We start from the raw sequence: 15,100 nt of genomic DNA, 5'->3' as shown, positions 1-15,100 counted from the left end.
ATTCCCTTTAAGGAGGCCATGTCGCATTTGCAAAGCCCGTGAGGGAACAAAACAATGAAAACGCCCAAAAAGTGACTCCATTTAGGAAACAACACCCCTTGAGGAATTCATCTAGCGGGTGGGTGTAGTAAGCATTTTGACTCCACAGATGTTTCATAGAATTTATTAGAATTGGGAAGTGAAGATAAAAACAATCCTGTTTCTTCAATAAGCTGTAGCGCAAAATTTTTCATTTTCTCAACAAATAAAGGAAAAAAAGAACCCAACATTTGTAAAGCAATTTTTCCCGAGTACGGCAATACCCCACATGTGGTTATAAACTGCTGTTTGGGCACACGGCAGGGCTCAGAAGGGAAGGAGCGCCATTTGGAGTGCAGATTTTGCTGGATTGGTTTCTGGGCGTCTGTGGGACTAAAACAGTGGAAACCTCCTAGAAGTGACCCCATTTTGGAAACTAAACCCCTCAATGCATTTACCTAGGTGTGTAGTAAGCATATTAACCCTGCAGGTGTTTTGGAGAAATTAGTGTGCACTCGATGTTGCAGAGTGAAAATGGGATTTTTTCCATAGATATGCCAATATGTGGTGCCCAGCTAGTGCCACTATAACAAGACAGCTCTCTAATTATTATGCAGTGTTTCCCGGTTTTAGAAACACCCTACATGTGACCCTAATCTTTTGCCTGGACATTAGACCAAGCTCAGAAGTGAAAGCGCACCATGTAAAATTGAGGCCTAATTTGGCGATTTACAAAGTATTGATTCACAATTGCAGACGCTCAGATGTGAAATAATAAAAAGAAACCCCTGAGAAGTGACCCCATTTGGAAACTACACCCCTCAAAGCATTTATTAAGGGGTGTAGTGAGCATTTTCACCCCACAGGTCTTTTCCATAAATGAATGCGCTGTGGATGGTGCAAATTAAAAATTTATATTTTTCCCTAGATATGCTATTTCAGTGGCAAATATGTCATGCCCAGCAACTGGAGAGACACAGCACAAAAATTGTTAAAAGGGTTCTTCCGGGTATGGCGATGCCATATATGTGGAAGGAAACTTCTGTTTGGGCGCACTGTAGGGTTCAGAGGGGAGGGAGCACCATTTGGTTTTTGGAGAGCGGATTTTGCTTGGTAGTAGATTTGTTTGAATATTGCTGGTGTTTCCATTTATAATGTGGGGGTACATGTAAGCTGGGCAGAGTATATCAGGGGCATAGTCAGGTGGTATAATAATGGGGTAAAAAAAACAATAAAATGATCCATAGATGTGTGTTATGCTGTGAAGCAATCCTTTCTGCTCAGGCCAGTGTCACACTGATATATGGCGTCCTTTCTTATGCCCCTTTTGGTCCACACTCGGCACCTTTGCAGTTTGGGGAATTTTGCTGGGGAAGTGTTGTCCTGGTATAATACGGGCACCGTCGCTTCCAGCAGATATGTTTGTGCCCTACCGTTCCTGGTTCCCTAATTTTAGATAAATCGCTGCTTGAAACAGACTAAATGTTCCCCTCGGTCCTGCACAACTGCATATTTTTTATTTACTGACTTATTGGAGCCATAACACATTTTATTTTTTCATAGACGTAGTGGTATGAGGGCTTTTATTTTGCGGGACAACCTGTAGTTATTATTGGTACTTTTGGGGTACATGCGACTTTTTGATCACTTTTTATTCCAATATTTGTAGGGCAAAGTGACAAAAAAACTATACAAAAATTTCTGTGTTTTGAAGTTTTTTTTTCCATTCACCGCGTGGAATAAATACCATTTTTATTAGTTCAGGCTGTTACGGTCGCGGCGATACCAAACACGTATGGTTTGTTTGTTTCAATAATAAAAAAGGACTTGATAAGGGAAAAGGGCGATTGTGTTTTATTTTATTACTTGAAACTTTTATGATAGTTTTTTTTATTTAATTTTTTTTAAGTCCGACTAGGGGACTTGAAGGTCCAACTGTCAGATTTTTATTTATTTTTTCTAACACATTGCACTACCTATGTAGTGCAATGTATTAGATCTGTCAGTCATTCACTGACAGCAAGCCGATCTTCTAGCAACCTCTAAGATGCAGCGATCGCTTTCGATCGCTGCATCTAAGGAGTTAATGGCAGGAATCAGAGCTAGCTCCAGTTCGTACCATTCCAGATGGATTTCAGAAGTAACATACAGCTGACATCCACCACTGATGACGCCGGCTCAGCTCCTGAGCCGGCGCCATCTTGCCGTCGGCCACGGAAGCCTTTTAGGTGGGGCCTGGCTTCCCTGCTAGGCAGACCGGGAGGCCAGTATTAGGCCTCCGGTTGCCATTGCAATCTGGCATCCGGGTGCCGATGAGCTGCAAACACCCTAAATGCAGGGATCGCATTTGACCGCTGCATTTAAGGGGTCAATGGCAGGGATCTAAGCGAATTTCGGTCCCCACCATTACAGCCGGATGTCAACTGTAATACACCGCTGACATCCGGCGATGATGGCCCGACTCAGCTTCTGCGCCGGTGCCAACCATTTGTTGTATGGATACGGCAAAATACGGGAAGCACTAGCTTTCCAGGACGTATACATTCGACAAATGTCGGGAAGGGGTTAAAAACTCCTGGGCTGCTTTTGCAGTATGTTTTGGGTCATTGTCCATCTGTACTGTGAAGCGACGTCCAATCAACCTTTCTGCATTTGGTAGAATCTGAGCCCAAAGTATATTCCTGAACACTTCAGAATTCATCCGGCTGCTTCTGTCTCCAGTCACATCATCAATAAACATTAGTGACCCAGTGCCTTTGGTAGCCATGCATGCCCATGCCATCACACTGCCTACACCATGTTTTACAGAGGATGTAGTGTGCTTTGGATCGTGAGCCGTTCCAAGCCTTCTCCATACATTCTTCCTCCCATCATTTGGGTACAGGTTGATCTTAGTTACATCTGTCCAAAGAATGCGGTTCCAGAACTGGGCTGGCTTCTTTACATGTTGTTTGGCAAAGTCTAATCTGGCCTTTTTATTTTTGAGGCTGATTAACAGTTTGCCCCTTGTGGTGAACCCTCTGTATTTGCTCTCATGAAGTCTTCTCTTTATGGTAGACTTAGATACGGATACACCTACTTCCAGGAGAGAGTGTTCTTCACTTGGGTAGATGTTGTGAAGGGGTTTTCTTCACCATGGAAAGGATTCTGCGATCATTCACCACTGTGGTCTTCCGTGGATGTCCAGGCCTATTGGAGTTCACGAGATCACCAGTGCACTCTTTTTTTTTTATCCAAGAAAGTACCAAACAGTTGATTTGGCCACTCCTAGCATTTGTGCACTCTCTCTGATGGATTTCTTCATTTTTTTCAGTCTAACGATGGTCTGTTTCACTTGCATTGAGAGCGCCTTTGACCTCATGTTGTGGGTTCACAGCAACAGCTTCCAAATGTCACACCTGGAATCAACTCCAGACCTTTCACCTGCTTAATTGATGATGGATTAACGAGAGAACCATGCAGCCCATTAAATAGCTTTTGAGATAACAGTCTAATTACCTTTGGTCCCTTGAAAAAGAGGCAGCTACATATTAAAGAGCTGTAATTCCTAAACCCGTCCCCAAATTAGGATGTGAATACCCTCAAATTAAAGCTGAGAGTCTGCACTTTAAACACATATTGATTATATAACTGTATATTCAATAGGTTTTGGTAAACAGCTAAAATGCCAAAACTTGTGTCACTGCATTACATCTATAAGCCAACCTCAGTGTGCCACTAGGATAATCGTATTTTATGGTCATGGGATTAGACTCCAAAAAAGCGGAAAACTTTTTTTTTTTTTACAAGTAAAACATATTAACTTACATTCTTTGATGAATAAATACGTGAGAGTGAGAATAACAGTATGACCGCTAAATAGAAAGTCTCCACATAAGATGTGCGATCCAGTTATCGTCAATCCACCTCCAGTTATTAGTCGTAAGATTCTTTGTGCTTTGCCATATGAATCTCCATTCAACTAAAACGGAAAAAGAGAAAATTGGAAGAAAAGACTACAACATAAAAAAGGGTGCCCGCTCACAGCACAATGCAATAAAGGTAAAAGTACATTTATATTAGTGGAAAGGAAGTAGACTCAAGATGTAGTGTGCCAATTCTATTATATTACTAGGAAATGCAAATTAGAAGAAAATCAACCTGTAAACATTGTAATCAATTATTATTAGATATATTACCTATAAACCAGACCTTTAGGGGACACTAAATAGGTTGCTTGATGAGATAGAGAATTGCTCATTTACCTTGTTACCAACCTACGCTACACACAGTATATAGAAAGTGGTTTTCGGGACCTCTAACAGGGGAAACATGAGGGTTATCTATTCTTAAAGGGGTTATCCAGGTTCTGAAATTTGTTTTTGAATGGCTAAAAATGAGATCAATTAAGAAAAGAAGCAGTACATACCTATCCTTTCCACCGGCAATCCAGCGCTCATGCTCCGGTGGTACTTCTGGTGATTGTTTACATGCACCTAGCACGGGACCGCATTAGCCATGGATCGCTGGGTGAAAGGATAGGTAAAGTACTGCTACTTTTCTTAATTTATCTCATTTGCAGCCATTGGAAAAAATAGAATAATCAAGCAGCAGAAGTCTGTGGGAAAAACCACAAGAAATAAGCGATTTCCACGGTCGTGCCACCGCAGAGGAAATAAAGCATTACACAGTTCCAATGGGTATAATTGGCTTGTCTGTAATATGCATGGGTGTGTTGGGTCCTCCAAGGTAAGAGATGCCTTTATAGCCACTCTCCTCTCTGGATAATCGATTATCCCTTTCTATTAACTCAGAATTTGCGAATATAGAATTTGAAAAGGAGTCTTCTAAACCAGACAACCAATTTAAACACCCTCTGCTAGTTACGAAAGACTAAATCCCTCAGTCTAGATTAATTTCTGCCCACTTCTTAGCAATTTCTAGTAAGACATCTATGATACATAGAAAGTGGATGCCACTATAGGCTCGTAGACAATGCTTATTCTGCTGCCAAATGGTGAAAGACAAAAAAAACACAAAAAAAAACCTCATAAATAGCGGGAAAAAAAAGTCAGGTCTACTGCTTTAAATGCACCAGCTATACCACAAGAACTGCACACGTATGAACAGTACCATAGGGCAGGACTCAAACACGGAATCTATGATCATTGTACTCAGGAGTGGTTGCTTTGGAGCTTGTCCTTAACCTAGGCAAAGGCAGAAACCTACAGTGCAGCTGCTTAAATCAGTGGTGGGCAGGAGTGCCCATGGAAAATGGGCTCCTCCCAGAGAAATGTGCGGCTGTCAAATGATAGCTGCTCTGTTCTGCCTACACATAAACAGGACTGTACTGTATGTGACTGCACGGACGGATAGAGATGCTATGAGATTTTCTAAGAAGACAGTGACATCACTGGAACATTGACAGCTAAGTGACAAGGTGACGACCAGGAGTATAAAAAAATAAAACGTTTTTGCTTACTAGATACAGGGATAAATATATAAGTCAACTACAAACCAGGGATAAAACTATTAGTCATACATTATATCTAGTAGTGTATCTCAAAACATGCCCCCACATTACAAATGCTGTATAGCCATATGGGTCCTTTATACAGCTTTGTGATTTAGCAATGCAGGCAAATGCCTGTCAGTCTCCTCATTCCAACCAAACTAGTCTTTCTTCTGGTCCACAACATGTTGTTATCTGTCAACACCAAGCAGGAGAGAGCAGAAATGAGCAGAACAGTGGTAGTATCAGGGAGAAAATCTAAAAAAAAAAAAAAAAAACAGAACCGGAAATTGGACCCAAGTCAGGGGATGGACAAAACAGTATAGGAGTCAGCAAGAACATCCAGGACTGGCAACATAAATGTCTATAGATCAATGAAATTCATTTTTCTAAAACTAACCATTACCAAGCAATAAGCAGACACATTCTCCTTCTCAACAGGAGTCCTCAGAAATTTCAGTCTATGCTGTTGTAATAAGACATAATTTTTTAGAGTATTATACGGTCTTCATTTATATGCCGAATGACTTGTCTATATACCAGACCCTGGCAACCACCGCTCAGAGATGGATGGACACTGCCAGGGTTAGTGAAGCACACCAACTGAGCCAAAGGGGACTTAGCAAGCAAGTGGTTTCAGCTGAATAAATTCTATTACTGCAAAATCACTAAAGAAAATGCAATAGAAAGACGGAAATGTGAACATTTGAAAAGATGAATAGCCCATTTATTTTTACATCTCATGCCCTCTCTGAAAATGTAATTTTAATCCTTCTGCCTTCCAGAAAACCTTTCCTGCCAGTCTAAAGATAATTCATGTTGAGGAGCGTATCAGCACTTTAACACTAAGGCCTCATGCACACGACCGTGTGTCACCCGCGAGCCGCCCGCAAATCGCGGGCGGTGCACATGGCCGCATCCTTTATTTTATATGAGCCTGGACCCCAAAACACGGCCGTAATAAGACATGTCCGTTCTTTCTGTGGTCCAGGCTCCTGGGACATGCACGGACTGTCGAAATCATAGTCGTGTACGTGGGTCCATAGAAATGAATGGGGCCGCAATTCTCCCGTGGGGCCTAAGCCAAAGGGAAAGCTTCAGTAGTCCTGTTTGATCAGTTTTACAGGTAGGTAAGTGAGGTGGCTGGGGATAAAAAAAAATCCAGATTACTATCTTTAGGCCATCGTGTAAGCAGGGAGGCTGTACGATGGCACAGAGAGTCCCTTCGGCCCCATTCTAGAGAACCCACCATAATGTGACATTCGATGGACAATGATTTGTACGAATTCCAATTGAAAGAAATAGGAGACATACGGAGGTACTTTAAAGGGAACCGGTCACCAGCATTTCACCTATTAAACCTGGTGGAAGTGGGTGAATTTTTTTTTTTATGTAACATATAATCATCTTCTAAGAAGGCTCTATACCTTTAGTATTCCATTTTTTAGTGTTCTCGTGCTGTATGCTAATGAGTATAAAAGAGTCATACCTTCATTCCTCAAGCCTTTCCCCCGCCTCCTTACTTTTGATTGACAGATTCCCGCCTCCCCACATCACACACGAAATCTCACGCACCTATGTCCTGTTCTTGTGCGTGCGCACACCGGGACACAATAGCGGCGCTTGCGCAATAACAAGATTTGGGGCCTGGACAAAGCAGGGAAGGAGGGTCAGATCAAACATGACGGGCGCAGGCCTGCTATCTCAGATGAGATTTTGGCATTCAGGGCGGGACAGCTTTTGCCTGTGGGTGGGCATAAGAACAGGAACAAACGAGACTGCTCGATTATTACCATAAAAGGTGCAAAATGTTTGCAGACCGTTATTTATGGTCAGAGGAGGAGTTTAGGAGAGGGGATAACGGCAATTAATTTTTGACAGCAGCGGCCAGTGAGGGGTGAGTAGAGTTCAATAGGTGAAATGCTGGTGACAGGTCCCCTTTAAGGCCCTCTAAACGCCTCTGGATGCCCTATTATGCCTCCGTTCAACTCAGAGGTTGTATAGGGCCTTAATTCCGCCATGTGCATGAGGCCTTACACGAGTTTTAAACCATCTCAAAATTTCAAAGGAAAATTAAAAAAAAAAATATATAAGACTGTTCCTCTAGAAAGAGAAAAACTTACCTTTGGGGCACATTGGAAGTGCATTCCAGGCACAGGGAGGGTTGTAACATACATTGTAATACATCTGTATAAGTATAAAGTCCCAACAATAAAAAAATACCTGCGGCCCACAATTGATCTGTAAACAGAAGCGAAATAAAAATTATGAATGAAGTTTATGACAATTTTACTGTAAAGGGAGTATAGGTATATGTGAAAATACTTGATCAAAATATGAACTTAATAAAGTTAGATGCAGACAAAATATGGGAGAGGTTTATGAAATACTACTTCAAGCATCAGACAGGAACATATACAGTGAAGGAAATAAGTATTTGATCCCTTGCTGATTTTGTAAGTTTGCCCACTGTCAAAGACATGAACAGTCTAGAATTTTTAGGCTAGGTTAATTTTACCAGTGAGAAATAGATTACATAAAAAAAACAACATATATAATTTTGACAATGTGATTTTCTATTTATTTGCATTTTGCACAGAGAAATAAGTATTTGATCCCCTACCAACCATTAAGATTTCAGCCTCCTCCAGACCAGTTACATGCTCCAAATCAACTTGGTGCCTGCATTAAAGACAACTGTCTTACATGGTCACCTGTATAAAAGATTCCTGTCCACAGACTCAATTAATCAGTCTGACTAACCTCTACAACATGGGCAAGACCAAAGAGCTTTCTAAGGATGTCAGGGACAAGATCATAGACCTGCACAAGGCTGGAATGGGCTACAGAACCATAAGTAAGACGCTGGGTGAGGAGACAACTGTTGGTGCAATAGTAAGAAAATGGAAGACATACAAAATGACTGTCAATCGACATCGATCTGGGGCTCCATGCAAAATCTCACCTCGTGGGGTATCCTTGATCCTGAGGAAGGTGAGAGCTCAGCCGAAAACTACACGGGGGGAACTTGTTAATGATCTCAAGGCAGCTGGGACCACAGTCACCAAGAAAACCATTGGTAACACATTACGCAGAAATGGATTAAAATCCTGCAGTGCCCGCAAGGTCCCCCTGCTCAAGAAGGCACATGTACAGGCCCGTCTGAAGTTTGCAAATGAACATCTGGATGATTTTGAGAGTGATTGGGAGAAGGTGCTGTGGTCAGATGAGACTAAAATTGAGCTCTTTGGTATTAACTCAACTCGCCGTGTTTGGAGGAAGAGAAATGCTGCCTATGACCCAAAGAACACCATCCCCACTGTCAAGCATGGAGGTGGAAACATTATGTTTTGGGGGTGTTTCTCTGCTAAGGGCACAGGACTACTTCACTGCATCAATGGGAGAATGGATGGAGCCATGTACCGTCAAATCCTGAGTGACAACCTCCTTCCCTCCACCAGGACATTAAAAATGGCTCGTGGCTGGGTCTTCGAGCACGACAATGACCCGAAACATACAGCCAAGGCAACAAAGGAGTGGCTCAAAAAGAAGCACATTAAGGTCATGGAGTGGCCTAGCCAGTCTCCAGACCTTAATCCTATCGAAAACTTATGGAGGGAGCTGAAGATCCGAGTTGCCAAGCGACAGCCTCGAAATCTTAATGATTTACAGATGATCTGCAAAGAGGAGTGGGCCAAAATTCCATCTAACATGTGTGCAAACCTCATCATCAACTACAAAAAAATGTCTGACTGCTGTGCTTGCCAACAAGGGTTTTGCCACCAAGTATTAAGTCTTGTTTGCCAAAAGAGATCAAATACTTATTTCTCTGTGCACAATGCAAATAAATATATATAATTTTGACAATGTGATTTTCAGTTTTTTTTTTTTTTTTTTATATAATCTCTCTCTCACTGGTAAAATTAACCTAGCCTAAAAAGTCTAGACTGTTCATGTCTTTGACAGTGGGCAAACTTACAAAATCAGCAAGGGATCAAATACTTATTTCCTTCACTGTATATCCTATGAACAGCAGACAGGAGGCCTTTTCTATAAGCTTTCTTCATATATTAGCAACCATATGGGTGGTTAGGGTGGGTTAAAAGCGACCTATCCATTTGTATTTATTGTGTATACTTCTGCCGGTTTGATGGGTTATTAATAAAATGACAACTGTTCACAGTATAAAGTGGTAAAAAACGAAATGAGCTTTATCTCACGACCTTGAATAGTAAACCACAGGAGGATATTGTTCTCTACAAAGATCTTTTATTTCATATTCTTAAAATAGTTTAAGGATGTGCCTAAGCAAAAATACATAAATATAATACCAAGGCAGAGTAGGACTTCAAAAAAATCTGCATAAACACATGTGGACTTCGCTGCAGCTTTGCGTTAAAATCAGAGCCGTAAATTCTCCGCGACACACCCTTAAAAGTCACACCCCTTGTAGATGACGTTATACCCACATGGAGAAAAAGGCATGCTGGACATGGTCATTTGTGGGATCCTTTATTCTTGAACCTACGTGTTATATGGATATTGCATGAATTAATACATTCGAATGCAGTTTACCGCGTAAGGTCAGCTGGGATAAGCGGAGTGGCCTATGGATTGTAATATTACTTTTCCCTTCTTCATGTTTGGCTTGTCCTTCAGCCCAACCAGGGGGTAGGACCACGGTCCTGCACAGGTTTGTGTCATTTTATTGTTTTTAACTAGTGTCTGTTTTTTCTTTTGTACTATATAATGTTGTAATAAAGATTACATTTATTTGAGAGGTACAGTCTATTAGAAGGGTTTTCTTTTGGTAGGGTATAACAACTTACGTTGACTGGCACTCTTGTTCGTTAATTTTTCTTGTGCTGCCCGCCTTTCCTTTTACTATAATGAACACACCCTTAGTGGCATTACTGGTATAAAACTGCAAAGTACCGTAAGGTTTTGCTGTGAATATAAACCACTGAGATCGGTTCTGTAGACAGTCATGGCTCTTTATTCTATAGGACACTAAACACTGGCTTCGTAAGCCAGTCCGGCTTGGTTGTGCACTGTGTATAAGGACGTTTATAATGTAATCTTTTTTTTTAAAATTAATTAATATATAAAGAATATAAATATATGTATATATCTCCCCTCAAAGTGTATACATAATATGAACATTAAATACTAAAAAAGTGGTGCATTCATAAATGTTTTATATTTATTCAAGTATTAAAATCACTAGTACTTACTTATATCTGAGGAAAAGCCATTGTATAAACCATATTCCAACCAAAATCATCCCATTTATCTCAGAGACAGAAAAAGCCCATGTTATTCGATCAATGTAATCAAAAAACTTGTCTGGCAAAGGTGGGCTCACTTCTTTAGGGGGAACCCTTTCATGAACTACTGTGATCATAACTGTAGTGAGGACCATATTGAAGAGCGCGTACACAAACGCAATGCCAGTTTTCCACCATTCTAGGGGATATTTATTTTTAGAGTCTTCAGGCAAAGTGATCTGAATATAGTCTGGGTACTTCTTTGCTCCTTTTCGTAGACCATTGGGTAAACCTTTGGGTTTAATTTTAACATTCTGGTCATCGTCACTGTTTGAGGAAACAGATCTTGGAAAGCCATTTAGTGTCTCGCTGCGTGTAACTTCTTTATGTACTTCAATGACTGCAGTCTCAATAGAATCCATTGGAGAAAGTTTAGGGACAACAAACTTGATAAATGATCATCTATAACGAGAAGGGAAACAATTTTACGGATAACCACAAATCTCACATGTTTTTTCAAAATTTTCTTACATCAGTCACATGCTACATTCATATTTGCAGAGAAATCATGGAATGCTTAAGTATAAAGTAACATATTAGTTAGTTCAGACATGCAAACAGTTCATAGATGGGGGTCTCCGGTTTGGCTTTTAACCTCTATAAAAGGGTCAGATATTGACTTCCAAAGTAGCCACCTATAGATGGTACAGTAGAGACAGTCTACTTGTTTCTGGAGAGCTAATTTGCATACTTCTCCCATCGAGCATTGCTTTAATGCCTCCCTACATTTTGCAGACGCTAAATCGCCACTCTATTCAAGTTCCTACTCTCGGATAGGGGTGCAGTGAGGAGGAACGGAGGGGGGGGGGGGGCGATCAGACACTCACTGTATCACCTATCCTGTGGATAGATAGTTGTCAATTCTTGGACAAGCCCAACCATGAAAAGAAAATTTTCTGTTAAACCAAGGAAGGTATGTGCACCCATTACAAGCTAGTTTGCACAAGGTGACTCTTCTATGCTTTTCAATTTTGTATGTTTTAAAGTTACAGTATTATAGTGCAATTTTCCATTACAGATTACTGAGATCACACGGTCGCATTCTGTATAAACAAAAAGCTCCTATCTGTAGCCAGCATGTCATTTCACCAGTGGTGTTTTTTGCACCGGGCATCTGGGGCCCAAGCCCAGGATTTTTGGCCTGATGCCCCAAATCCCTGGGCGACTGCCACATTCAATTGTATCTGCGTTCTCAGGACGCAGATAAAATTGAATTCTATGGCAGGGAAGGGAGCTATCAGCTGAGCTCCCTGCTCTGCGATTCACTAGGCTACAGGCCACGTAAGGCCAGCAGCCTATGGCTGGATTCACACGAGCACATTACGTCCGTAATGGACGGACGTATTTCAGCCGCAAGTCCCGGGCCGAACACACTGCAGGGAGCTGGGCTCCTAGCATCATACTTATGTACGATGCTAGGAGTTCCTGCCTCTCCGTGGAACTACTGTCCCGTACTGAAAACATGATTACAGTACAGGACAGTTGTCCGGCAGCGAGGCAGAGACTCCTAGCATCGTACATAAGTATGATGCTTGGAGCCCGCCTCTCTGCAGTGTGTTCGGTCCGGGACTTGCGGCTGAAATACGTCCGTCCATTATGACCGTAATGTGCTCGCGTGAATCCAGCCTATAAGTTAAAACAGGATCCCTGTGCACGCCAGCGCGATGACGTCACTGGACACCCCAAACTACGCAAGGGTCCTGTCTCGGCGTCTAATGGGCTCAGGACTGAGGAGACGGAAACTCTGCAGCTCCGTTTGTCGTGGGAACGGAGCTAGGTGAGTATAAAAGGTTTTTTTTATTGGCCCACTGGGGCATCATCTACAGGGTGTGTGTGGCACCGTCTACAAAGGGGGAGCGTGTGTGGTGCCATCTACAAAGCGGGGGGAGTGTGTGGCACCATCTACAGGGGGGGGAGGCCATAGTCTTATAGATAGGGAGAGATTATATATATCTTGGAGACTGTATATCTTTTTTCGGGGTAGGGGGGTAAACCTATGTCTTTGGGCTTGTGCCCCTGATCTTTTAAGACCCTAGCAATGCCCCTGCATGTCACCATGCAGCAATGAGGTGCTGATGCCTGTTTCTCACTTGCAGTGATATAAAATGATCATATGAATAATTATTTTAGAATATTGAAAACACAAAAATTAGTTCTTTAATGATGCCCTAATTTTAAGAAGCGGCTTTGTAAAGTCTATCCTTCAGCCTTTCCAATATGGTCCTATTATTGTGATATTTTTGCATATGCAATGATGTGTGTGTACCAAAAAACAAAAAAAACAGACCTGTACTAAAGATCTGGGACTAGTGGTGGTTCAAGTACTTTGCTTATAGAGAAGAATGGAGCAATAGTCTGCATTACAGTTAAAATATTTTTGTAACTGACCTAATGTAGCCTTACATAAAGTGTAAAGCCATTAATAACCTGTTTTGTGGTAGAACTTCATTAATAACTCAGATAACTGCTACTAAAGGCTGAGGATTTTATGCCTCCCTTCGTTAATATCTGAAAACCTCGATCTACATCAATATCCGGCTCTGCATTTCAGACAAATAGGAATATTCTTGGGCGACAAAATTTAGTGATTTTGTTTTTATTAGCTATCACGAGGCTCCTATTTGAAGATTATGTTTTAGTTATTTGTCTCAATGTTTGGCTGATCCCTCGACACTGTATAATATTTCTTGGTATAGGTACGTTTTTCATTTAGACCCAAGAATTACAGCGCTGACAAACATGTGGACAGTACTAAACGTACCCGCTCAGATATGGTCAGGTTAAACTGACAGGTGCGAGTAGGCAGCTGGTAATTTCGGACATCATCTCATGGGTTGGGAGTCAATCGTTGATAGATGGCCCATTTACAGACCAAGTATTGTGTTTTCCGGTCTATTATATCCCAGCTGGTTGTAAATCTCCATAGTAGGACAGACAAATCCTTATTTAGCTTGTACATATTCTACTAGATATGTGCTATACTGATGTAATATAGTTCATGTCTCCTACTACAATTACATATAGGACATTACATGATCCACAGATTGGATTTAGTAAAGCTATGCAACCTGCTCATATCAAAGAGATATCCAGTTTTCCATACTTAAAGGCTATTTATTGTATTATGAAAGTCCTGCAAGCTTTCAATATTCTGTGTGTTTCAATTTATTATGTTTTTCAAGATCTCTGCTTGCAGTCTGTGAATGGGAAGCTTTATTTATACAAAATGAGATTCTGTCCTGATCATGTGATGCTCACACAGGTGCAGCGCTTGTTTCAGAAGACCACGGACAACTGTACTGTGACAAGGTGCACACCCGAGACATCCGCAGTTTCCAGTTTTGCAATAAATCCCATTGGCTTATGTCCATCCGGATTTTTTTGTTTTTGTTTCTTAAACCAAGCAGTTCAATAGAAGAATAAATATTATACAACGTACCTACTTCAAGTCCCTATAATTTTTTTTCCCCCTATCCTTAACCCCTTAATGACCACCAATACAGGTTCTCTCAACTGCCAATTAAGAGAACTTATGCCACAGCGCAGTGAAAAGGCGTCTCTGTGACATGAATCTGGCACGTACCGTGCCGGCTAGAGCGGATGTCAATAGTGACTGCGGCACTCTCACCCCATCAGCACACCCGCAATGCGAACGCGGGGTGCTGATGGTTTTTATGGCAGCCAGGGCCTTTAGTGAATGCCTATTAGGCCATGCCAAATAGGCATTTGGATTTACACGGACAGGCATAATACACTGCAGTACAGGGGTCTTGCAGTGTACTATACAAATGATCGAAACATAGCACAGTACAGTTCCCTAGTGGGACTAAAGAATAAAAAATTACGTTTATAATAAGCAAACATCCCAAGTAAATAACATTTAAAAAAACCCTTGCAAAATGCTTGAATATGAAAAAAACAATTAAAAAAAAAAAAAAAAAAAAAAAAAAAAAAAAGCTATATTTGATATTGCCACATCCAAAACGGCCCAAACTATAAAACTATGATGTTATTAACCAACACGGTGAATGTCGTAAAAAATAAAACAAACAAACAATGCCAGAATTTCTGTTCATCCTGCCTTAAAGAAAAAAAACTATACAAAAGCAATCAAAAATTCGTCCCACAAAAAAAAATAAAAAAAAATTGTGGCTCTTTTAATATAGAGACACAAAAACAAATAATTTAGAAAAAAAAAAGTGTTTACAATGTGTAAAAGTAGTAAAACAAACGATATACATTTCATATCGCCACAATCGTAACG

General features: G+C 41.0%; 1 protein-coding gene across 2 annotated transcripts in view; it reads right to left on the bottom strand.

Moving 5' to 3' along the window:
- The window catches only part of SGMS2 (sphingomyelin synthase 2), a 70,788-nt gene that overhangs the window by 17,405 nt on the left and 38,283 nt on the right, over window positions 1-15,100 (bottom strand). For both annotated transcript variants that reach the window (XM_075860505.1, XM_075860506.1), the window contains exons 2-4: window positions 10,744-11,238; window positions 7,633-7,750; window positions 3,826-3,979 (exon numbers count right to left, since the gene is read on the bottom strand). In XM_075860505.1, coding sequence (XP_075716620.1) covers window positions 3,826-3,979; window positions 7,633-7,750; window positions 10,744-11,198 — 727 coding nt within the window. In that variant the 5' untranslated portion in view covers window positions 11,199-11,238. The remainder of the gene's footprint in view (window positions 1-3,825; window positions 3,980-7,632; window positions 7,751-10,743; window positions 11,239-15,100) is intronic.

This window comes from Rhinoderma darwinii, chromosome 1 (genome assembly GCF_050947455.1).
Source record: "Rhinoderma darwinii isolate aRhiDar2 chromosome 1, aRhiDar2.hap1, whole genome shotgun sequence".
Lineage (NCBI taxonomy): Eukaryota > Metazoa > Chordata > Amphibia > Anura > Rhinodermatidae > Rhinoderma > Rhinoderma darwinii.
The sequence above is the reverse complement of the archived record's forward strand: the minus strand, read 5'-3'. Positions and strand labels throughout refer to the sequence as shown.